The sequence below is a fragment of the Gossypium arboreum genome, chromosome 11 (assembly GCF_025698485.1).
Source record: "Gossypium arboreum isolate Shixiya-1 chromosome 11, ASM2569848v2, whole genome shotgun sequence".
In the NCBI taxonomy this organism is placed as follows: domain Eukaryota; kingdom Viridiplantae; phylum Streptophyta; class Magnoliopsida; order Malvales; family Malvaceae; genus Gossypium; species Gossypium arboreum.
The window spans coordinates 24061324-24085227 of record NC_069080.1 but is presented as its reverse complement, the minus strand read 5'-3'; the positions used below and the strand labels follow the sequence as shown (position 1 = coordinate 24085227).

The window sequence follows — 23904 nt, the reverse complement described above, 5'->3', positions numbered from 1 at the left end:
GCAAAAGAAGCTTGCTAAAAATTAAGCTTCCATGGCTAGGGTTTCCATGTTTTTTTATGAAAGATGATGAAAATAGATTTTTTTCTTTTATTTAATATTACTTTAAATCTTTAATTTCCAAAATTAACTTTAATATTTTCTTCAATTTCCAATGATGAATAATCATACTTATCCACTAACTCTTCTAAATGGTCTATTTGCTATATAAGGACCTCCAATTTTAAATTCCATAGCTATTTGATACTTTTAACTACTAGAATTCAATTTTTACTCTTTATGCAATTTAGTCCTTTTTATCAAGCTAGGCATGTAAACGATAAAATTTCTTAATGAAATTTTTATACGATATTTCTATCATACTGTAGACCATAAAATAATATTAAAATAAATTTTCTTCTTACCTCGAATTTGTGGTCCCGAAATCACTGTTCCAATTTAACTGAAAATGGGCTGTTACATTTTCAGCTTTACAATAGAGAATGGGATGCCTGAGTTTGACATGCCTATCATGAGGTCAATTATGCAACAGATTTCATGATATGGATGGGAACTAATGAAGATCTCATTTTGCAAGAATTCAATCATCCAACAGTTGAGCTTGAAAATATCCTTTTAGGAGATAAGTTGAGTGTGACTAGCTGACGACTATGCCCCTCATAGTTTTTTGTAGTCCTTAAGGCTTAGCCATTTTTTCTTCTTATATCTTCTTATAAAAAAAATTATAACTTTTCCTATTGTATGTCTCGATTGCATATGAAAATATACATGTGATGTTTTCATGCTCCACATTTAGCCCACGAGACTTTTACTCCACACTTATCCCACGAGACTTAAAAGACTATATAAATTATCATTAGGACTCCCAAAATAAAAGAAAACTAAGAAAAGGAGGAACTTTTCTCCCCCGCTTTGGAAACTCTTGAATCTCGACATCTAAATAATTTGTCATCAAATGTGAAATTCATATTCGTGTATAGACATTTCCAAATTTTATTTTCCTTGTAAGGGATCAAATAAGTATAAAAAAAAATGTTAAAAACTTAGTACCAGTTCCAAGGTAAAAAATAAAATTTTGAAAATGGCAAGTTTCCCATTAATTCCTTCCTTACAAAATCAAGTAACATTCCAATAATTAAATTAATGTCTGACATTAAATTCATTGTTTTGAATAAAAAAATTACGTTTTTATAAAACGAAAAGGTAGCACCATTTATCCAACTATACAAGTCTACCAAATGATATTATTATATAATAAAAGGAGTTGGAGTGTGTCAGTCGGGTCATCCAACGTCTCTTTGATTCTGTGGATTTAAAATTTAACGGATAGATCATGGATTCAAAATTTGAAATACCAAAAAAAGCTGTGCGTTTTAAAGACAAATGTACCCCACCCTTATTAACCTATTCACACAGTTTCCCATCTCCCACTCTTCAATTCCTCTCTCTCACTAATCCCAAATGGGTGGCTGTTTCAGCAAAAAGAAAGCCTCTTCCCCCCATCATAACCCTCAGCCAAAGCCAAAGCCAAAGCCGCAGCCTCAGTCGACCACGGCTCCCCTTTCTTCTGCACTACCACCATTAGCGGCCGAGACCAACCTCAAAACCGGAAGCGAGCCCAAGGTTCACCTGGTAACTGAAGAAGAACAGTCTGCGAAAGCAAGCCAAGAGGAGAGCTTGGTGAAGAAGGAGATATTCGTCATAAAACACAGAAAGAGCCATGACAGAGACAAACGCTCCCCTTCGCCGCAAAATCCAACGCAGTCAACCGAAAACGAGCCCGCTTCCTCTGCCTCCACCGAAGGAGGCGTAGTCTGCAACATCAATACTGCTGTGAGGACGTCCAGCTGCACTAAAGAGGAAGTAGATGCCATTTTGATACAATGCGGAAGGCTTAGCAGAAGCAACTCCTCGGGGAAAACGCCTTCCAGGAAGTACTCCGGTTCCAAGCGAAGTTACGATTTCGATTGCGAAAACGACAACGATATCGGCGCTGCTGCTTCAACTGATTATGGTTCGAGGAAGAAAGGGAATGATAATTTACGTGAAGACGACCGTCCTCGCCACCGGCAATCAAGTAGGTCTTCTTCTCAAGGAAGGAGGAGGACTCCGAGCAGAGAAAGAGACCAGCAGCAACAACGCTCCGGGAGCAGAGAAAGAGTTAACGGCAGCGGTGGTGGAAGACGAGTGAGCCGATCCCCAGGAAGAAGATCAGAGAACACTGAAGGCACCCATGGTAATAATGCTGCCAATGCCAGTAACAGGCCCGGAAAGATGGTCTCTGTTCCGGCAACCGTTTCTTCATTGGCAATGGATAAGAGCAGCAACGGTGTAGAACCTTCCACGACTACTGCTAATGCCATCAAAAGGATCTCTGTGAAGAGGAATGTGGGAGATGCGGGTGTAGTAGGTGTTTCAAGGAGCGCCGCATCACCTCGGTCTCAGTCCCCTGCAAGGACTAATAATGCCAAAGGCTGCAATGAGAATCAGCAACAACCAACTCTTAGTCGCAGTTCCTCCAGGAAAGCAGAGCATTCGCCTTATAGAAGAAACCCCTTGAGCGAGATTGATCCCAACTCACTTGCATACCCACAGTCAGCTACCACCAACAAAGGACAAGGAGGAATCAAGGTAGTACTTCCTCTTCATTTTGCTTCAATATGTTGTTTCTCGATGTTGGTTTAATTACTTACATAAAAGGACTTGTATTTTCAGAAATCGAATGTTGAGATGAACCACAAAGCCAGTGTTCAAGGTAGCAACCATAAAGCTGGCAGCATTGCTACAAATGTTGAAGATGTCAAGACACAGCCACCCAAGGCCGGAGCTGATAATCTGAAACCTCAACAATTAACGAGAAGCAGATCCTCTAGGAGGTCACGGGACCTGGACCTGAATCCAGAAATTTTGTTGAACCCCATCCCATCGTCATACACAACGCTATTGCTTGAAGACATCCAAAATTTTCACCAAAACAACAACAACAATCCTCCTCAGTTTTCACTCCCAGCGTGCGTGAGCAAGGCCTGCTCCATTTTGGAAGCAGTTGCTGACCTCAACTCCACTACAAGCTCCAACCTCTCTGGTGCATTGTCTGATAGAAAAGGTCCCCCAACAGATGATTCAAACAAGAACTCCTACAACAACATGACTGTAGGGAGGAAAATGACGGAAGCGGGAGACCCATTCGTTGAATCCGAGGTAATTGGAAGTGATCATTTGATGGAGCCAAGTTTTCACAAGTACGTGACAGTTAGGAGAGGTGGTGGTGGGGCAGATATGGAGGAACAAGAATCATCAGGGAGCAATAGTATAGCGGGCAGTGGGCAGCAGCATTGGGGATTTTCATCCTCCTCGTGGGAACCCAATTCAGCAGATTCAACGGATCGATGGAGTTCAAGGACAAAAAGCAGACAAGAGGATTACAACAGTCCCCTGGGACTCCAGAGGCATGCCTTTGCTGAAGCAGGTAGTGGCATGAAAAAGTAGAACTAGAAAGACTCTCTGAACACGAACATGCTGGTACCAAGATAGAGGCTGCACCAATCGGCTACGAAAGTTCTTCACTCGATTGCATTTGCAATTTGAAGTTGCTGGTTTCAATTGTAAACTTTCTTGTATTTGGTTGCTTACTTTACCAACCACTTTTTTCTGCCTATAATTTAATTATTTGAATTTTACTTCTTCCAATTGTCTATACTTCTTTCAAGTTCAGTCTACACCATTACTATTTTGGCTCTGCAAATTTCATCAAAAGAAGGTTTTTTTTTTTTTTTTTTTAGATAAAAATTTCATCATATAGTAAGCGACTTCAATAAGGCCTGTACTGTGCACACTAACGAAGGGAATTTTGAACAGTGATCTTACTATTTTGGATTTGTATATTTTTCAGAACTTTCACGTTTAATATTATATATTAACACTTTAATAACTTTTAATCAGTCTTTTCAATATTATATCCATTTAGTATAACTTTTCAATAACTTTAATAACTTTTAATCAGTCTTTTCAATATTAAATCCATTTAGTATAAAAACTTAAGCATTTGCTGTTTAAAACATGATATGAAAATTAATATTATTTACTTGTATGCCAACTACAAAATAATAATAATAATAATTTGCAGAGCCATAAAAGCTTAAAATTATTATCTCCATTAAAATTTAACTTTATTTAATTCTTGTTATTAGTACAATAGCTAAGTTAATTCATTTGATAGTATAAAACTAATTTAACTATTTAATATAATAGAAAAATTCGCCAAACATTTCAATTATTATAAAATGTTGTACCTAAAAATATTACAATCGTAAAAACTCGATATAAAACTTAAAATCATAAACCAAGACTTGTCATATCAGATTAGTAAGAAAAATCAAGAATATAATTAGATGCAAAAATGTACTTGAACCCATCGACATATTGAAATCTTCAAGTTTTGTGGTTTTATCTTCTAAATTAACACAGAAGTATTTTAGAGCATTTGACTTTCTCCTTTCTTTTCTTTTTTTTTTTAAGATGAAATGTTTGAAAGTATTTTAGAGAATTAGAGACATTGTCTTTGAAGATGTTAATATTCCTCAACATATTTATTTAATTGTGTTAGAGTTGTCTGACCCGAATCCCATTTAATTCAATTTGAAAAGCTCGAGATGCAACTCACTTGTTAAAGAAATAAAATAGAAAGGAAAAATTGTGGATTTTTAGGGACGAAGGTCCAAGGGGTGAAGCCCGAGGCCGTAGTCCATCACAAATCCCTATCCACCACTAAACTCAATTGGGGGTGCGGGGGCTCCGCCACGCGGTACGAACAAGTTGAATAAATATAAGACTATACTTCTTCTATTAGACGAGTTGTTTAACCCTTTAAAAACTATGCATAGCGGTAAACATCTTGTATTGTGGTTTTTAAAAATTAGTAAATTTCTCCTTATCTACCCATAGCTTTTTCCCGATAAGGGTTTTCCACGTAAAATCTACGTCTTATTATTTTTATTTCTTACTGTTTTGCAATCATACCTATTGTCATTATTGACATATAGTATAATAAAATGGTATCAGAGCATTCAGTTGCTTGTGTTGATCACAATAATGACGATATTAAAGTATGATATTCCGCTATTGGATCACAATACTAGATTCACATTGTGGCAGGTAAAGATGTAGATAATTCTTGCTCAGATAGATTTGGACAACGCCCTGTTATAGTTAGATAAGATGCCTTCAACATTGACACTTAAAGAAAAGTGGTGTAATGATCGAAATGCCTTATTGCAATTACATTTGTAGTCGTCGAAAAAAATTCTACAAGACGTGTTGAAAGAGAAGACAGTCGCTACATTATGGTTGAAGCTGGAGCAACTTGCAAGTTGAAAAACTTAACTAGCAAGTTGCATTTGAAGTAGCACATTTATTATCATCATTTGGAAAAAGGTAGGTCTTTAGTAGAACATTTAATTGTCTTTAAAGAAATTGTCTTAGATTTAGATACCATTGAGGCTCAGTATGATAAAGAGGATTTAGGGTTAATTCTGCTTTGTTCATTGTCCTATTCTTATTCGACCTTTAGAGATACAATTTTATATAATCACGAATCTTTCATAGTTGATGAAGTTTATGAATCTTTAGTCTTGTATGACAAGATAAAACATCTTGTGGCTAGATCCGACTCTAAAGGAGAGAGTCTCATTGTTTGTAGGAGACAAAAATGAAATACTAGTGATAATCATGGGAAAACACAAGAACAAAATCTTGAAAATAAATATAAGGGTAGATCGAAATCTTCAAACAAAGGTAAACCCTGTAATTTTTACAAAAAAATGACACATTAAGGCTGAATGTTATAAGTTGCAAAATAAGATTAAAAGGGAGGGTGCGAATTAAAAAGGAAAACAACCGGAAAAATCTGATGAAGCTGATGTAGCAGAAGAGTACAGTGATGGTGAACTCCTAATTGCTTCTATTAACAACTCTAAAGTAAGCGGAGAGTGGATTCTCGATTCTGGTTGCACTTTTCATATGAGTCTCAACCATGATTGGTTTACAATTTATGAAATAATTTCTAAATGTGTTGTTTTGATGAAAAATAATGTTTCATATAGAATTGCAGGTATTGACACAATCAGAACAAATTTCCAAGAACAAATTTCCATAAATAATGGCTTGGAAATTTGTTCTGATGAGTTTAATGAATTGTGCAAATTAGAAGGAATCGTGAGACACTTGACAATTAGTTGTACTCCGCAGCAAAATGACATTGCAAAATGGATAAATTGAACAATAAAATTTAATATTTTCATATTAAATAATTTTCTCATCCCAATTTTACCCTAATAAAATTTTTGACAATTTTACCTGTTCACTATAACCGAATGATTTATTTTCATTTTTGGGCATCAAAACAATCCAAAAACATAAATTCATTCTTCAATCATTTTTTAACTAATCCTATATATGATTGCAAGTTTCCATTTTCATTTTCATTTTGGAAACCTATATTCATTTCCAAATAATTTCATTTCTCTATTTCGAAGAAAACCATAATCATTCCTGAATGTTCTCTTTTTTCTATTCATTTTGTTCATTTCTATTTAAACACTCAATTCATTTCTGGTTTCAATGAGCTAGCGGAGGGATCGATTGAACATATGTAGTTAAGGCTCAAATGATTTATAATTAAGTTCTGGATTTTCGCCTATTAATTATAAACTCATTTAGTCACGAAGTCATTCCAGTATAGTATTGTGATTGAGCTCTCCTTAGCGACATACCATTCGAAAGCAACTACTTAGTGCTCGTCCAATGACCTTGTCATTAATGTGTTAACCTCATAGGATATCCTTGATCTCTTTGGGACAATATTTTTTTCCCAATATGATCATATTTTATCTTATGGTAACCATTACATCTTCTTTCATGAAAAGCCAATCATTATCAAATACTAATTAAGTTATCTATCACAAAGATGAACAAACTGTGGTCACGTTTACTTTTCATCAACCATGTAATGACAATGAGAGGATATCATTTACTTATGTTTTGGGCTATGAATTCCATTTTTTTAAATAACACTACATAATACAGAAGTCATACACCTAACCCACTAGCTTTCAGTTCCTTATCTATTCTAAATCAGGCTTTTACTTACATCAAAGTGTATGAGTCACGCATACATAGCCCACCATCCACTCAGAATTTAGGTATGTCACATTATGAATGTCACAAGTGAATAAGTCCATAAACGGATTCAGGATCTATTCTACTTGGGTCTTGTTTGATGTACTGTCAGCCAAGTCAATCACATCTATGTCTCTATCTTCTGAGAGTCATCTGCTCCGATACCCAAGACAAGGCATCTCTCAAATTAGACTTGGTAGACAACATATTAGCCTTTCAATCGATTTTCTCATTTCCGATTAAACTAAGGACATGTTTATGTTTGTCTCCTAATACAAGTTGTTTTTCTGTACTACGATCTGACCATGTAATACCACTTAGTATCAATTTAAACAATAGATAACCAATGAGTAACATTTGCCTTTTTTTTTGTGCGAAAACCATGTGAAGACAATTATACAAAGTATATTAATTTTATTAATGAATTTATCTTATTAACTAATCTGTTCAAAAAATTACAAGTGTGCATTGACGAAAATACTACACTTAGGGCACAAGATCCAACAGTTTACTGAATGATTAGTCTCCGTCCATTGCTATTGAGAAAAAAAAAAAGACTCCACAAGAGGTATGGTCTAGTACTTGTGTTGATTATTATGATTTGAAGACTTTTGAGTGTCTCCCGTATAGTCATATTGATAATGGTAAATTGGAGCCTAGGTTTATTAAGTGTGTTTTTCTTGGATATAACGCTGATGTTAAAGGGTATAAGTTATGGTGTCCTGAAATTAGGAAAGTTTTAATTAGCAGAGATGTTATTTTTTATGAAACTACTATGCTGCATAACTTATCTCTTAAAGATTTTTCTGATAAGTAGAGATCAAACACACATGTGGAGTAGGTGGAGCTTTAAATTGATTCAGGATCTACAACTGAGCCTACTCCTCAAGTTAGTACAGAAACTGAGAGTAAAGTTGTTTCTTTACCACAGTCAACACCATAATATTCTATTGCCAAGAATAGACTTAGAAGAGAAATTAAACTTTCATAGAAGTTCTCTGAGGTTGATTTAGTTTTTTATGCTTTAAATGTGGCTAAAGATATAAATACAAATTAGAAGTCATCTACTGATTTCGAGGCAGTTAGTTGTGAAGATTTAGGCAAGTGAATGATTGCTATGCAAGAAGAGATGAAATCACTTCATAAGAATAGTACATGGAACTTAATGAAGCTTTCTAAAGGTAAAAATGTTGTTTGTTGTAAATCAGTGTTCAAGAAGAAGAAGGGGACACCAGGAGTTGAAGAACCCAGGTATAAAGTAAGACTGGTTGCGAAAGGTTATAGTCATATTCTAGGTGTAGACTTTACATGTATGTTTTCTCCAGTTGTTAAGCATTGTTCGATTCGATCCTTAATTGGTATTGTGGCCATGTATGATTTAGAGTTTGAGTAGATAGATGTAAAGAAAATATTCTTGCATGGAGAACATGAGGAAGACATTTACATGCAACAACTAGAGGGATTCATAGTATTAGGAAAGGAGGATTATGTTTTCTTGCAAAAAAAGTCTCTTTATAGCCTGAAACAGTCACCTAGTCGGTTGTACAAGAAGCTTAATTCATTTATGACTATTCATGATTTCAAAACAAGCAGTTCTGAAAGTTGTGCTTATTTTAAGAAGAGTAGTGATGGTTCATCTGTATATCTACTCATTTATGTTGACGACATGTTGATAGCAGTGAAAGATAAATGAGAGATAAAAAAGGTCAAAGCCCAGCTTAGTAAAGAATTTGAGATGAAAGATTTGGGAGTAGAAAAAAAGATACTCAGGATGAAGATTCTCAGAGATAGAAAAACATATAAATTGTACCTAAGTTGGAAATGGTACATTGAGAAATTTTTTTGCAAGTTCAATATATAAAGTAATAAGCCTGTTTTTACTCCATTAGCAGCCTACATCAAACTTTCACCGACCTTGTCTCCGCAATTAGATTATGAGATTGACTACATGTCAAGGGTTCTGTATTCTAGTGTAGTGGGATATCTCATGTATGCTATAATTTTCTCACATCCAAATTTATCATATGCAGTTAGTGCAATTAGTAGATACGTCGCGAATCCCGGTAAGGAACACTAGAAAGTAATTTAGTGGATTTTCAAATACTTATGGGGTATTACTGATGTATGCTTACAGTTTGGAAGAATTAGAAATGGAGTCTTTGAGTACGTTGATTTTGATTTTGCTAGAGACCTTGATAAAAGAAAATCTTTCACAGGGTACGTATTTACTATTGGGGGTTGTGCCATCAGTTGGAAAGCCACTTTACAGACTACATTTACTTTTTCTACTACTAAAGCTAATTACATGGCAATTACTGAGGCTTGTAAAAAAGCTATTTGGTTAAAGAGACTCTTTGGTGAACTCAATAAAGAATTTCAGATCAGTACAATGTCTTGTGATAGTCAGAGTGCCATCTTCCTTAGAATGATTAAATGTTTCATGAGAGGACTAAGCAAATTGATGTTCGGTATCATTTTGTGCGTGATATTTTTGCTCGTGGTGATATTGTTGTGAGCAAAGTTAGCACTCATTATAATCCTGCAGATATGATGACTAAGTCACTTTTTATAGCCAAATTTGAGCATTGCTTGGACTTGGTCGATGTTCATTGTTGAAGAATACCCTTTAAGGGGTTTCGTGAAAGAGGTAGAGAACTTGTTCGTCGAGAATTCGTGTCAAAGTAGAGATTGTTAGAGTTGTGTCACCCGAATCCCATTTGATTCAGCTTGAAAAGTTTAAGGTGCAACTCATTTGTTAAAGAAATAAAATAGAGAGGCAAAATTGGGGATATGTGGTGGTGAAGGTTTAAAAGCTTGAAAGGTACGGACCTTGCCGTACAAGTTGAATCAGTATAGGACTATACTTCTTCTATTAGACAGGTTGTTTTACCATTTAAAAAATGCACATAGCCGTAAACCTCTTGTATTGTGGTTTTTCAACATTAGTGAATTTCTCCTCCTTTGCCCTAATTTTTTTACTGATAAGGGTGTTCCACGTAAAATCTGCTTGTTCTTATTTTTCTTTCTTATTTTTTTACGATCATTCATACTGTCATTATCGCATATAATATAACAAATTGCTATTGATAAAGTTCAGGAACAGTTTATTATACCTGATGTTGTTCAAATAACATTTTTGGATCAAGACAATGTTGTTGAATCTTCCGACCAAGTAACAAACTTTATAACCTCAAGAATGAATGTTATTTAGAAGCTACACTAGAGAAAGAGTTATAATGGCTTGAGCGACATATTTTTGCATTGAGTTTTAGTAAATGGATGTCAAGACTGCATTTCTTAATTGTGACATTGATGAAACGATTTATATTGTGTAACTAGAAAATTTTGTGTCCGATGATGCAAAGCCAATGGTTTGCAAATTAAAGAAATCCATGTATGACCTTTAGCAAGCCTCTCATTAATGATATTACTAATTTTACCAAGTGATTATCTCATTTGGTTTAGAGATGAATTCAGTTAATGAATATAAATACTGCAAGTTTAGTGGGAGTAAGGTTCTATCTTTAATTTTATATATGAATGGCATGTTGTTTGTCAGTAATAAGTTAAGTCTTGATCAATGCCTCAAGAATGATTTTTAGATTAAAGAAATGCAAAAGACTCCCTATGCTTGAGCAATAATGAATTTAATATATGCTCAAGTTTTTACGCGTCTAGATATTGCATATATTGTTGGGATGGTGTGCATATATTTGAGCCATTCGTGTATTAATAATTAGAAAGCAATTAAATGATTCATACATTATATTCATAAAGCAAAACATTATATGCTCACATATTGGAGGTCTTATACGTTAGAGATTATCAGGTATACAAACTTTAATTTTGATGGAATATGAATGCAATATTTTGTCAGTAGGTTGCAAATTGTGACAATAGATGCCAGTCATTATTTGCAATAACAATAGGAGCAGATCAAAATCAATATACATAGACTTTAAATTCTTGGTTACTAAAGACCATAATTTTAATTTAATTTAAATTTTACTTTATTTATTTTTTCACATAATGTTGTATTATCCATGTGGACAAGATGATTTGCAAAAATAAAAATAAAAATTATGTGACAAATTTTCATTGGTTGGTTTAACAATTCATTAATGACTTATTTAGTTACTAATGTAATAACATGAGAAAAAAAACTTATTTTATTATATATGTATTACAATAGTTAACCATAAAATAAAGAATAGTTAGTACAAATTTAAAATTGGAATTAGAAAATAAATAAAAACTCTTTTCGGAAAACAAGTCATGTAAGTGGCTAAAACTACTAATTGAAATTAATTTATTGCTAACTTGTATACTAAAATATTGTGAAAGATAATACTCCTATCAAATATAGCATAACGATATTAATATTAGATATCATAATAAAACACATCGATGGTTGAAGTACCACATTTGACATTTTCAATGTACAAGTATGATTTTATGAAAGTATAGAAATGTGAGATTATTCCTTTTAAAATTATTGTAGGAGTGAATTACTTAGATTAATTATTTTTGTTAAAAGAAACTAGATTTTTAACATAAAGTTTTTTTTTACCAGTAAGTTAAATAAAATTTTCACCCTTTAACTTTAAATTCAAAAACACTTAACCCAATTGTCTGAAACCCAAATAGTTGAAATGCGAAATTGGAAAAAGTCCAAGTCCAGAAAAGGAGGGCGCCCTGAATATTCTAATGAACCGGGGCAAATCTGACTCGACCCACCCGATTGCGAACTCTATATACCATTTTCCTTGCCACCATTTACGGTCAATGGTACTGCAGATAACACGGTTTTTGAAAAGAACGAGAAGCGAGAAGGGATGGCAAAGCGCGTGGGTATGAGTCGGGATAACGGCAGAGGCAGGAAAGGGTGGACGCTGACCGCCGCCGTCACTAACATCTTCGAATTTGTCAGATTGGCCGAGTTCGAGATCCTCTTTATCCTCTTCCTCATCATCGCTTTTATCATCTTCAAAGATCTCGTAAGTTTCCTTTTTCTGGTTTTTTTTTAATTCTCATTTATTGCAAAATTTTGGGTCCAAAACAAATTGCAGATTTGATGTTTAGGAAAGTTGATTATTTTTTATGGACTAATTTTCTGTCCCAAAAGGGATATGATGACAAAATCAATCCGAATCCTTTCTTCATTTAAAATTATTAAAATAAAAAATTTGGACACTTGATAAAAAAAAAGGGTTGAATTGGGTTGCAGACATCGCGGCCTGAATACAATCAATTGCTCGTGAAAAAACCCGGCGGTGTAGATTGGTGGCCGTACTAAGAATGGGTAGTGGATGCGATGGGAATTATGTCCTGCATAATTCCATTCCTTAGGATTACTTTGTTTCTTTTTCCTTCCCCTTCCACTTCCAGATGGTTGCTTTTTTGTTGATTGTTGCTAATGTTTATATTCTATAGAGGAACCCCCTCCTGGCTTCATGCTTGTAACCGAACTAGCTTCTTCTTTTTCTTTTAGTTGTTTACTTTGTTGTTAAGGTGTAAGGAACCCCTTCTGGTTTGAAATCGAAACAATCACTACTTTGTTGAGGACACCGAGTTTTATTGTCTTGAGGGTTGTTTATTTCTTTGAATAGTTTCTGGTAACCACTACGAGAAGAAAAGAATAAGGAATTAGGAACGCCTTCAACTCAGCTTATTCTTACTTTCTCTATTCCCTCTTGCTGGATTACCGGTGCTGACATTTCTTGCAAAAGGATTTCATCAATATATGCATATAAATAAAACCATCCAATTACACTACTATAATATTTTTTTTTTTATAGGATTTAGTATCTGTTATTGTAAGTGTTCAAGTTTTTAGTCAATTGGGTCAACTCTAAACTATTTGATACAAAAGGTACCATTTTCAATTTAAAATTTTGTGAGCAAGATTAGTACAATTATACTATTAAATGCAATGATGGTTTATGAAATGGACATATGAACAAAATTGTAACTTACAAAAGGTTCCACTTCCCATGAGGTGTACCAACTCCAACTTGGAAGGTATTGTTTATTTTGATTCATCGGGTCTCACATTTTATATGTTAAAGGTGGTGTGAATGCAGTACACTAGTGAGTTTGGTTTTATTTAGTCGGATTTTTTATACTATTTGAATCGTAGGATTTGGTTTTCCATTTTTCTATACTAGTTTTTGGTTTTTTTTTTTTTTTTTGAACTTATTTTTGACAAAATGGCTTTTGTTCTATAGCTTTTTACTATTATTTGGTGAAGTTTCAAAGATTTTTGATAAATAGTTTCTCAAGTAAATATAAAATAATCAATAACTCTTATGTTGTATTTTTAAAACACATGTAATCGAAATAAGTTACTTTTATTATTATAAAGATAAAATATTTATTTTTACATAATAAAAATTAAAATTAATTATAAATGTAATAAAATATTTAACTTAGTATTTCAAAGACCATCCATGCACCACGTTGGAGTTGGTTTTTCTTAGCTCTACTCTTTTAGGACAATGACACAAAAAGAGAATACCCACATGAAGAGGTTCTTAGCTAGGTACATGGGGAAGGGTTAGCAAATTATCCATTAGTTGCTACATGAGGAATGCACTACAAAAATTTGAGGCTTCATATTGAGCCCTAGGCGTTTGGTTGGAGGAGCAATTCCTTCTCCACGGCCCTCACTTCATCTAATATGTAAACCTTTTTGAATTTGCCCAAAAATGTTGGATTTGTACGTACGATGATTAAAGGGTGCAAGGCTCCATAAACTCAATTTTACCATATCTTCCTCTTTCGTGAAAGCATACATACATACATACACACACACAGTAGCACATAAGCAAATTGATTAAGGAGAAGATGGATGTTTAAACCTGAAGTAGTAAAGAAAACATGGTGCCCAATGAGCCCTCCAGGACCGGATTTCTCTCGCTCTTGTCAGTTGTCATCGAATCACCTTCTCCAATTCAAACGCCTAGGGCTGTGGAGAAGGAATTGCTCCTCCCAAACAAACGCCTAGGGCTCAATCTGAAGCCTCAAATTCTTGTGGTGCATTCCTCCTATAGCAACTAACGGATAATTTGGTAATCAAGAATATTGACATTCCACAATAACAAGTCACACAATGGCAACCAATCAATGCCACCAAATACAGTCAAATCATCCGGCTGTCCTTCAGGCACCTGCTAATCTCTAATGGTAAATAAAGCAAATCTAAGGAAAATAAAACAAAGGATGATTTCTTTCTTTCTTTTCCCCTCTCTCACTTCAATCCAAACACAGGGTCAAAGAAGCCTAAGTATGAAGACTCAGACATGAAGAGGAGAAACTTGATCACTTTCCATGGTAGATTGCAGGGAGGTTAGAAAATTAGTCATACCTCGAATTTTGAATCAAAAGCTAGAGAAGAAAATAAGAAAGATGCATGCATTAATTCTCAGCAGATGGCCTGAAATTAAAAGGACTGCCTAGTTTTGTTATGTTAAGCTACACATGGAAGATTAATGCCAACGAGGTATTGAATGTGGGGTGCATGTACAATTCGTGACCTTATGACTAATTTATCAATGTATCACGTACCAGGGCTGCTTAAGTTTGTATCCAGGCCTATGGGTCTTGGAAATATTTTATTAAGAGATAAGTTGGCCATTATTAATACTCATAATGGAAAATTTTTGGTAAAAAGACTTCTTCAATCTCAATTTTAAAATTGAGCAAATTAATTCCTCTAAAAAAAATCATTACAATTTAATTTTTATCAATTTTGAAAGTGAGATACTAAAGACAATTAATTACGGTATTGATGTCTTTTTTCAATTATACATAATTTTGATTGGTATAATAACAAATTCAACAAATTTAGCCTCAACATTTTCACATTTACACAAATTTGCAGACTAAATTTGTTAAATTGGGACCACATTGACAGAATGTCTAAACTTTGAGAGTTAAATTCGTTATTGTATCAATCAAAATTACGTACAATTGATATAAACATTAACGTTGAGACTAATTGTCCTTAATTGCTCATTTTCTAAATTGACGGAGATTAAAATGCTTAGATTAAAATTGTAGCGTTCTTTTTTACTATTTTTTTTATCTGAGCTGTTTTAAGGCTTGGATGCCCTTTTGTTTAACAAAAGAAAAAGAAATAATACTTCATTTTTGTATTTTTATTTTGGGTTAATTTCACTAAACACTCACCAAAATATTGTTCAGATTTTATAGTGATCCCTAAATATCAAATATTCTAATTGAATCCTCAAAATATTAGTTTTGTATCAATCAAGTCTTTTGGTTGTCTTATCTATTAATTTGTGTGTTAAATGTTAGTTTAAAATTGACTTGGAGTATATTTAAAACCGTGAATTAAATTGTAAATACTTGTATATTATTTTTTTTTGAAAAGTAATAAGGCAAGAAATCAAAAGAACTACAAACATGAAGGCCGATGGGTAAGAACTCAAACCAAGCGACACCTATCAACAAGCGTGAATCTAGAAATATTTTTAAGGGGTTGAAATTTAATCATAAATTTTTAAGAGGTCAAAATATATTTTTATCATTTATTAATTTATAATTTTAACATTTTTAAAAGGCTTTTATTTTTCTATTCATTTTGGGGCCAAAGTGTACACTATATATTACTTTGTAATTTTATTACTTATGAGGGAACTAAATAAATAATTTTTCATTTTTGGAGGGAACCAAAGCTCTTATCTACCCCTCAATTTACCTCGCTTATCAAGATTAATTTTCAAACACCAATAAAATAATGAAACACAAAAGATACACGGAGAGCTAGCTTATCATTAAGGTTGAAAAGTGTTTTTAAAAATTTGAAAAGTGTAAAAAATGCTTTTGAGAAGACAAAATGTTGAATTTGAACATGACATTGTAAAGTAGAAAACATGTATTTAAATAAAATTTAAATTAGTTAATGTTATAATATATGAAATGAATAAACTTAATTTATAATAAAAATACTAAAAATAATAACAATATTAAAAATAATTTAATTAATACTATAATATAAATATATGGAATATATATAAACTCAAATTCATTAATATTATGATATATCAAATATATAAACTTAAATTATAATTAATTACAATAAAAATTATAATTGACTCAAGATAAAAAAAAGTATCATTATTTTCTTCAATTATTATTAGCATGATGCCAAGTTGTTATTATTTTAGTATCAACAAATATTTAATTTAAATTATAGTATAAATATAATAAAATAATTTATGATAAGTTATGATTAATATTGTGATATATGAAATATAAATTTTAAATACAATTTTAAAAGATAATATAAATTATTTATAAAATTTAATTTGAATATATAAATTTGCAATTTAAATCGACTTTTGGAAAGTTAAAATCTAGAATTTTTAACTTTTGGATTTGAAAAACAAGTTTAAAAGGTTAGTGTGATTTAAAGAGTTATCTATTTATTATTGCTTTCGACTTAAAAGTTAGAAAAGCATTTTTTATACTGATAAACAAAGGCTAAGAACAAACAATACGATTATCAGCAAACTAGAACAAAAGATGTCACAAACATAAACCACTCCAACTCGACAGACACCAAAACCCCTATACCCGAATAAATTGGAAACACACTCCCAAGATTGTATGCCCAACCCAATACACCCCTAAACCCCTATACCCGAAACAGCCACCGCTACACCAGAAATCCAGATAAACATTCAGGAGATTAGCCTTTCGATTAATACCAACCTTCGCAGGTCTATCTCCAACCTCGTTACAAGCTCTAGGAATATGTCTGATGCTCCAGCTTTGCTTATTACACCATATCCTATTGCCAGAAACAATAGAAGAAGTATTCAACCATTCAACCACTAGACTACAGTCGCTCTCAAGGGCTTGAGAGAACTGAACCACCTTGTTTGTGCAACTGTCACAGACTTAGATTTTCACCTCACAATTCGTGCGGCCTTAAGAGTTTTCTTCCTCCAAAAACACCTAAGTCAGTCTAACTCCTAACAATTTAAGGTCAAACAGAATTCTTCTAAGGCATCAACGAAAAACAAAGATGAACGAATTTGGAATATAAGAACAAAGCAGCAAAAGATCTAAGAACACAAGAGAGAGTTTTGAGAGAATGCTCTCAAGAATTTTATTACTCAATGAATTATTTATAATAAGAGGGAGAGGCCTTTATTTATAGTTGAGCCTCCCCAAAATTAACGATACAGATTAAAGTGCATCAATGACTAGGATTAAAAGCTATCTCTAAATCATATCTCTAAGATTACATTTATTATATCTTTTAAGATTACAAGTTATCTCTAAGATTGCATATCTTTGAATTGGTCTTACTTTGTAGATGAGCCTTCAATCTCTCCAAGCAACAGCCCAATGGTTGTTCCAAATAATATCTCTTGAACATGATGGATCACATAATTTTGCCATGGTTGTAGGCTCTCATGCGCAACCCATGACATTCTCCCCCACTTGTTTTAGTGATGCCTTCATCGTGTCTTCTGCGTGAAACTGCCATAATGCCTCGGCAAGTTCCCAACTTGCTTCACTGTTAAGAAATCCCTTCCATTGCACTAAGTACTCATGCCTCGGCCTATAGTACTTTCATCTGATTACACGGTTTGCCTTGATGCTTTCAACTTCGTGATTGTAGGAGACTTTTACCCCCATTGGTGCTCGTTCTGACTTGCCTCGATTTGGATCCTCTTGGTCCTTGTGAAATGGCTTAAGCATACTCACATGAAACACTGGGTGGACTTTGAGTTTTGCCGGTAACTCAAGCTTGTAGGCCCTCTTCCAAACTTGAAAGGGTCCTTCATACCGTCACACAATCCCCTTGTGCAAGCCATTATGTCTCAAAATCAAATGTAGTTTAGCAAGGATTGCGTCACCAACTTGAAATTGCACATCCCTTCGATTTTGATCTGCCCATTTTTTATTGTGCTTGCTTGCCTTGTGTAGACAAGTTCTAGCTAAGTCATTTTTCTTTGGCCAATCCTTTGCAAATCGATAAGCTATTGGATTTGGTCCAATATAACGGGTCACAACAACATTGGGTGTGAGAGGCTGCTTTCCCGTTACTATCTCAAACAAACTTTGATTCGCAGCCCCACTTTGCTGCAAGTTGTAAGAAAATTGTGCCACGTCTAACAATTTTGGCCAGTCCCTTTGTGTGACACTCACATAATGTCGAAGATACATCTCCAACAATGCATTTACTTGTTAGGTTTTTCGTCGATTTGCGGATGCATGCTAGTGGAGGAGTTCAAGTCTGAGCCCATAAACTTGAACAATTCCGTCTAAAACCGGTCCGTGAATCGCCCATTTTGATCATTGATGATAGATAGTGGCATTCCCCAATATTTCAGCAAGTGTCTAAGAACAAATGAGCTACCTCCTCAACAGGGCACTCCTTGGTTGCTGGAATGAACGTTGCATACTTTGAAAACCTACCTACCACAACAAGAATACTTGTAAACCAGTTAGATTTAAGAAAACCAACAATAAAATCCATGGATAAATTATCCCACTGTCTTTCCAGAATGGGTAAGAGTTGTAGTAAACTGACCAAAACCTTCACATCAACCTTGTCTTGTTAGCATATTAGACAAGTTTTCACATAGGTCCCCACATCATCACCCATGGGAGGCCAGTAGTAACGATCCTCTAAAAGGGCCAAAGTGTAATAAATCCCTAGATGGCCAACCCATCTTGAGTCGTGACACTCTTTCATGATTTCCTTATGTAATTTCCCATAATAAGGCACATAAAGACTGTGCCTATAAGTGTATAACAACTCTTCTTTAAGCCAAAATCTCCTCGTTTTCCCCTTATTGGCAAGCTCGATCAAGTTTTTGGCTATGGGATTCTGGGACAATCCTTCTTGAATGCATTGAAATAGGGAACTATCAGGTTCGTTGATTGCCGCAAACTCCACCTTTCGGTTAAGTGTATTAGCCACAGTGTTGGCACTACCCGATTTATACTCCATAGTAAAATCAAATTTTACTAGGAAAATTTGCCAACAAGCCTGTTTGTGAGACAACTTTTTCTGAGTTAGAAAACAACTATTTGCAACATTATCAGTAAAGACCACGAACCTGGATCCCAACAAATAGTATCTCTATGTGCGTAAGCAATGCACCACAACAGTTATATCTTTCTCTTGGATTGTGTATCGCCGCTCTGTCTCATTAAACTTTCGACTCTTGAAAGCAACTGGATATCCATCTTGCATCGGTACTCCCCTAATTGCATAGTTTGATGCATTCGTGTGTGCCTCATACGATTTCAAATAATCTGGTAAAACAAGTACAGGCTCCATCGTCATTACTTGTTTCACTTGGTTAAAGGCCTTCTCACATTAAGGATCACAATTCCACACCTTACCCTTCTTCAACAAGTCCATTAAGGGTGCTGTGATTTTAGAGTAGCCTTCGATGAAATGTCGATAATAGTTCGCCAACCCAAGGAAATATCTTAATTCTGTCACCTTGGTTGGTGGTTACCAATCGACAATGGCCAAAATTTTTCTTTCGTCTATCTAGATCTTGCCACCTCCTACAATATGGTCAAGGAATGGCACATCTTGTTAATAAAATGAGCAATTCTCTTTTTTGACATATAACTCATTCTCCCGTAAAGTTTGGAATACCTCCTTCAAACACCTCATATGTTCCTCAAGAGAATTATTATACACCACAATATCGTCAAGATAAACAACCACAAAATGATCTAGAAAAGGTTGAAGTACCTTATTCATAAGGGTGAAAAATGTGGCTGAAGCATTCATTAGCCCAAAAGGCATCACAAGAAACTCATACGAACCATAGCGCGTCACACAGGCTATTTTTGGTTTGTCCCCTTCAGTTATTCGAACTTGATGGTACCTCAATCTCAAGACTAACTTGGTGAACTATCTCGCACTACCAAGTTGATCAAAAAAATTTACAATAAGAGGAATTGGGTACCTGTTCTTTACAGTGATTTTGTTTAAGGCGCGATAATTGATGCACATCCTCAATGTCCCATTTTGTTTCTTTTGGAACAAAACTAGCGTACCGTATGGAGATTTAAACGATCTAATGAATCTCGCATCTAAGAGTTGCTTTAACTATTTTCGCAGTTCTTCTAATTCTGAGAGGGACATACGATATAGGGCCCTCACTAGCGCTTTGAGTTGGGTACTAACTCAATTCTGTGATCCATCTCCCTCTTTGGTGGTAATTTTTTGGGTAACTTAGCAGGTATCATGTAACACCCCTAACTCACATCAGTCGTCGAAATAGGGTTTTTGAACTTTACCGATCAAACAAACATAATTTCAAGCATTTTATATCATATAATATTCAGGTCAAAACCAATCAAACTCATACATACTGTCCCTTATTAAGCCCTCGAGGTCCAAAATATGCGTTAGAAACAAATCGGGACTAATTTGGAAACTTAGAAAATTTTCCAAAAATATTAAAAATTTTCAAAGCTGCAGGGTTCACACGGCCATGTAGTCAGGCCGTGTGACTCACACAATCAGGCGATACTCCCGTGTCTTAGACCGTGTAGGCATTCGAAGTAGGGATACACGGTCATGTCTCAGCTCGTGTCTATACCTATGTAACTTTCTAACTTAGGTCATACGGCCGAGCCACACGCCTGTGTGCCAGACCGTGTGCCCTTTCGAAATGGCCTTGCACGCCCGTGTGCTAGCCGTATGTCTCACACAGCCTATTCACACGCTTGTATGTTTGGCCGTGTGGACTCTAAATGTACCTTAAATAACAAGTTTACCATCCCCTGCAAGCTTGGACAATAAGCAACTCAAAAAATCATTCATTTACCCAATTCAAAACATGATCAAGTACATCCAAAACATGTCAAAACAATCATCCTAGGTGTCTAACCAATGTACCCTCATTGGTACTACACTTATATCATCAAACATATCATCAAAGTATCATTCAAATCCAAGTATTTTGCCTAATTTATGAACATTAAACATTAATTTAACATATCATAATAAGGCTTCAAACACAAACACATGCTTATAGGTATATGTCAACCAATGTTAAACTTATAATCTCATTTACATTCAATCCACAAAATAACTATTGATTAGACACCATAGGTACGTGCCGACACATTTCAAAAGGATAAACATCACCACATTTGAGTTCAAGACCTTTGTTAGATGCTGAATCAGCGATCAAAATTAAGTACCTAACCTGCATATGGAAAACAAAATCGTATGTTGAGTAAAAACTCAATGATATTTCTATAATCCTAATATTTAAAGATAAGAAATTACAAATGTACAATTGAAATATAAACACTTATTAATATTTAAATATTACAACAATTATATCATATTTCACTTGTTTCACAATATCTCAATTCTCATATTTGCTATATAAATAGCTTTTCACAATTTATTTCACATTTCATTATACAATTGCATTATCCATTCCATATTCATTTCATGAGTATATAACTCATATATTCCATTTATTTGCAACATATTTCACATTCTATTTTCAATTCACTATTTCACTTCCATTTCTCATACCATGCTATTTCAATATCAATCATAAAAATTTATTATTCATTTACCCCTATTAACATGACTCGGACTCGAACGGATACACGGATCCAACTAAAATACACCAGTTTGGCACCCAGTGCCTCATTGGATAATTCGAAGTAATAATTTGACACCCAGTGTCTCATAAGCTAAATCGAAGTAAATTGGCACCCAGTGCTTCATCGAATTAATCCAAAATAGTAAATTGACACCTAGTGTCTCATCGACTCGAAGTTGAAAAAATCCCTAAACTCTTCCAATCCTATGGAATGCCATCTATATCCGACTCAAATCGATATAGTTAATAGGGTTTAATTTCACAATTCAAAAACAATTAATATCCAATATCAATTTTTCATATAATCACATATACATGTAAATTTAATTCAATATCAAAATGTCAAATACTCACCTCAATCACTTACCATAAACATTTAATCAAAATACAACAATTAATAACTAAGCTCGGATTATAGAAATACAAACTAAAAATTTCGAGCTATTCCTTGTCGACTTTATATTTCCCCTTTTTAGTCAAGGGATTCGGTACGACGTTAGCTACAGAATTAAAACAATTAAAATTCATCAATACAGCACAATTCAATTTCATATTGAATAATTCAATTTTTACTCAATATTTGCCTAAATTTCAATTTAGTCCCTAACCTGAGACTAATTTTATTTCTTCACAATTAATCTTATATTTTCATACAAATCCTACTTTAAACTAAATTTAACTCCCTAATTTCACTTAAATACCTAAATTTGAAAATTTTCACAATTTAGTCCCTATAACTCAAAATTTACAATTTATTCTACAATTTAATCATTTTTCATTTCTAACTTAAAAATCTATCACTTTAGTCCCTAATACTAAAATTATTCAACGTAGAAAACACTTAAAAACTTTATAATTTCTAAAATTTTGATATGGGTCGGATAGTATTTAACACCGAGATTCCAAAAACATAAAAAAGTTACAAGAAAAAGGGACTAAATTGACTAACCAATTGAACTTGGAACTTTGAAACCCCTAAAGCCCTTCGTCTTTCTCCTTTCTCCCTTTTCTTTTTCTTTCTTTCATTCTTTCTTTTCTAATTCGTTTGGCTTTCTCTGTTTCTTTCTTTCTTTCCTTTTTTATTATATTATAATATATATACTTAAACATTAAGATTTTTATATTATAATATATATATAATAAACTTACACATTTTTTTAATCTTATGCCGCCTCATTTAATGCCAATGGCATAATTGATTATTTAATACCTTTAATTATTCTTTAATCTATAATTCAACTTTCACCCTATATGCAATTTAGTCCTTATACCTAATTACTCTTAATTCATGCAAATTCACCAACCGAAACCTAATTGACCACAAAACTAACTATGTAAATATTTCTAATAAACATTTTACGAGTCTGATTTACGAAAACAGAGTCTTAGAAATGCATTTTTTGACACCTGTGACTATCAGGTCGTTAAATATCACATCTCTTAAAGACCGTAATAACTGGCTCACTTTTTTTAGAATCTCACCAACGGGCTTAAAGACTTCCTCGGCCTTCATTGTGGCTATGTAAGAGGCTTCATCTTTATGGACTCCTTTGGCAAATTGGATCGCCTATAATGTTTTTCCTTTCATACATCCTTTCTTTTTCATTTGTATCACACATTGATGGTTTGGGTCCAATATCATCATATAATTTCCAAAAGGAAAAATAATCGTGTTAATCCGATCAAGAAAGCTTAATCCAACCACAAAGTCAAAGTCATCAAGTGGTATTACATTAATGGTGGCTTTACCAGTCCATTCGCCAAGTTGGATCTTAACTCCTTTGGCCACGCCCTTTATCTCAACACTTTTCGAATTGACAGACTTGATCTAACCTAATTCCTTCTCCATTTTGAGCCCAGAATCACGAGTAGTCTCTTTGGACATGAACAAATCTGACGTACCTGTGTCAACAAGTACATTCAATTTTCTGCCTGCCACAGTGATGTCTACAAACATCAGCCCATGACCCATTTTGTCTTCGACACCTCCCAGTATCGAATTGATATTTTTGGTTGCCTCGTCTTCCTCGTCATTTGCTTTCATGGCAGAAAGGGCGGCCTTTTTCGGACTATCATTGATCATATGCAGACC

At 34.0% G+C, this 23904-nt stretch overlaps 2 protein-coding genes and 1 long non-coding RNA gene across 3 annotated transcripts; all 3 read left to right on the top strand.

Annotated features, from left to right (window-relative positions):
- Positions 1-1353: 1353 nt before the first annotated feature.
- Positions 1354-3687, top strand: LOC108466001 (uncharacterized protein At1g65710-like). Its single transcript, XM_017766375.2, has 2 exons — positions 1354-2628; positions 2713-3687. Exons 1-2 carry the CDS (start codon positions 1459-1461, stop codon positions 3484-3486), a joined length of 1944 nt encoding a protein of 647 aa, XP_017621864.1. The 5' UTR covers positions 1354-1458; the 3' UTR covers positions 3487-3687.
- An 8132-nt stretch (positions 3688-11819) lies between these two features.
- LOC108466007 (uncharacterized) lies at positions 11820-12738 on the top strand. Its single transcript, XM_017766382.2, has 2 exons — positions 11820-12170; positions 12401-12738. The coding sequence occupies exons 1-2, from the start codon at positions 12009-12011 to the stop codon at positions 12467-12469; spliced, it is 231 nt and encodes a 76-aa protein (XP_017621871.1). The 5' UTR covers positions 11820-12008; the 3' UTR covers positions 12470-12738.
- An 800-nt stretch (positions 12739-13538) lies between these two features.
- LOC128284375 (uncharacterized) lies at positions 13539-14844 on the top strand. Its single transcript, XR_008274803.1, has 2 exons — positions 13539-14358; positions 14443-14844. It is a non-coding gene; the product is annotated as an uncharacterized LOC128284375 (long non-coding RNA).
- The last annotated feature ends 9060 nt before the right edge of the window (positions 14845-23904 follow it).

Coding starts and splice junctions, on each gene's coding strand:
- LOC108466001 (XM_017766375.2), top strand. CDS start 1,459: ATGGGTGGCTGTTTCAGCAAAAAGAAAGCCTCTTCCCCCCATCATAAC. Junction 2,629..2,712: donor AAGGACAAGGAGGAATCAAG/GTAGTACTTCCT, acceptor TTGTATTTTCAG/AAATCGAATGTTGAGATGAA.
- LOC108466007 (XM_017766382.2), top strand. CDS start 12,009: ATGGCAAAGCGCGTGGGTATGAGTCGGGATAACGGCAGAGGCAGGAAA. Junction 12,171..12,400: donor TTATCATCTTCAAAGATCTC/GTAAGTTTCCTT, acceptor ATTGGGTTGCAG/ACATCGCGGCCTGAATACAA.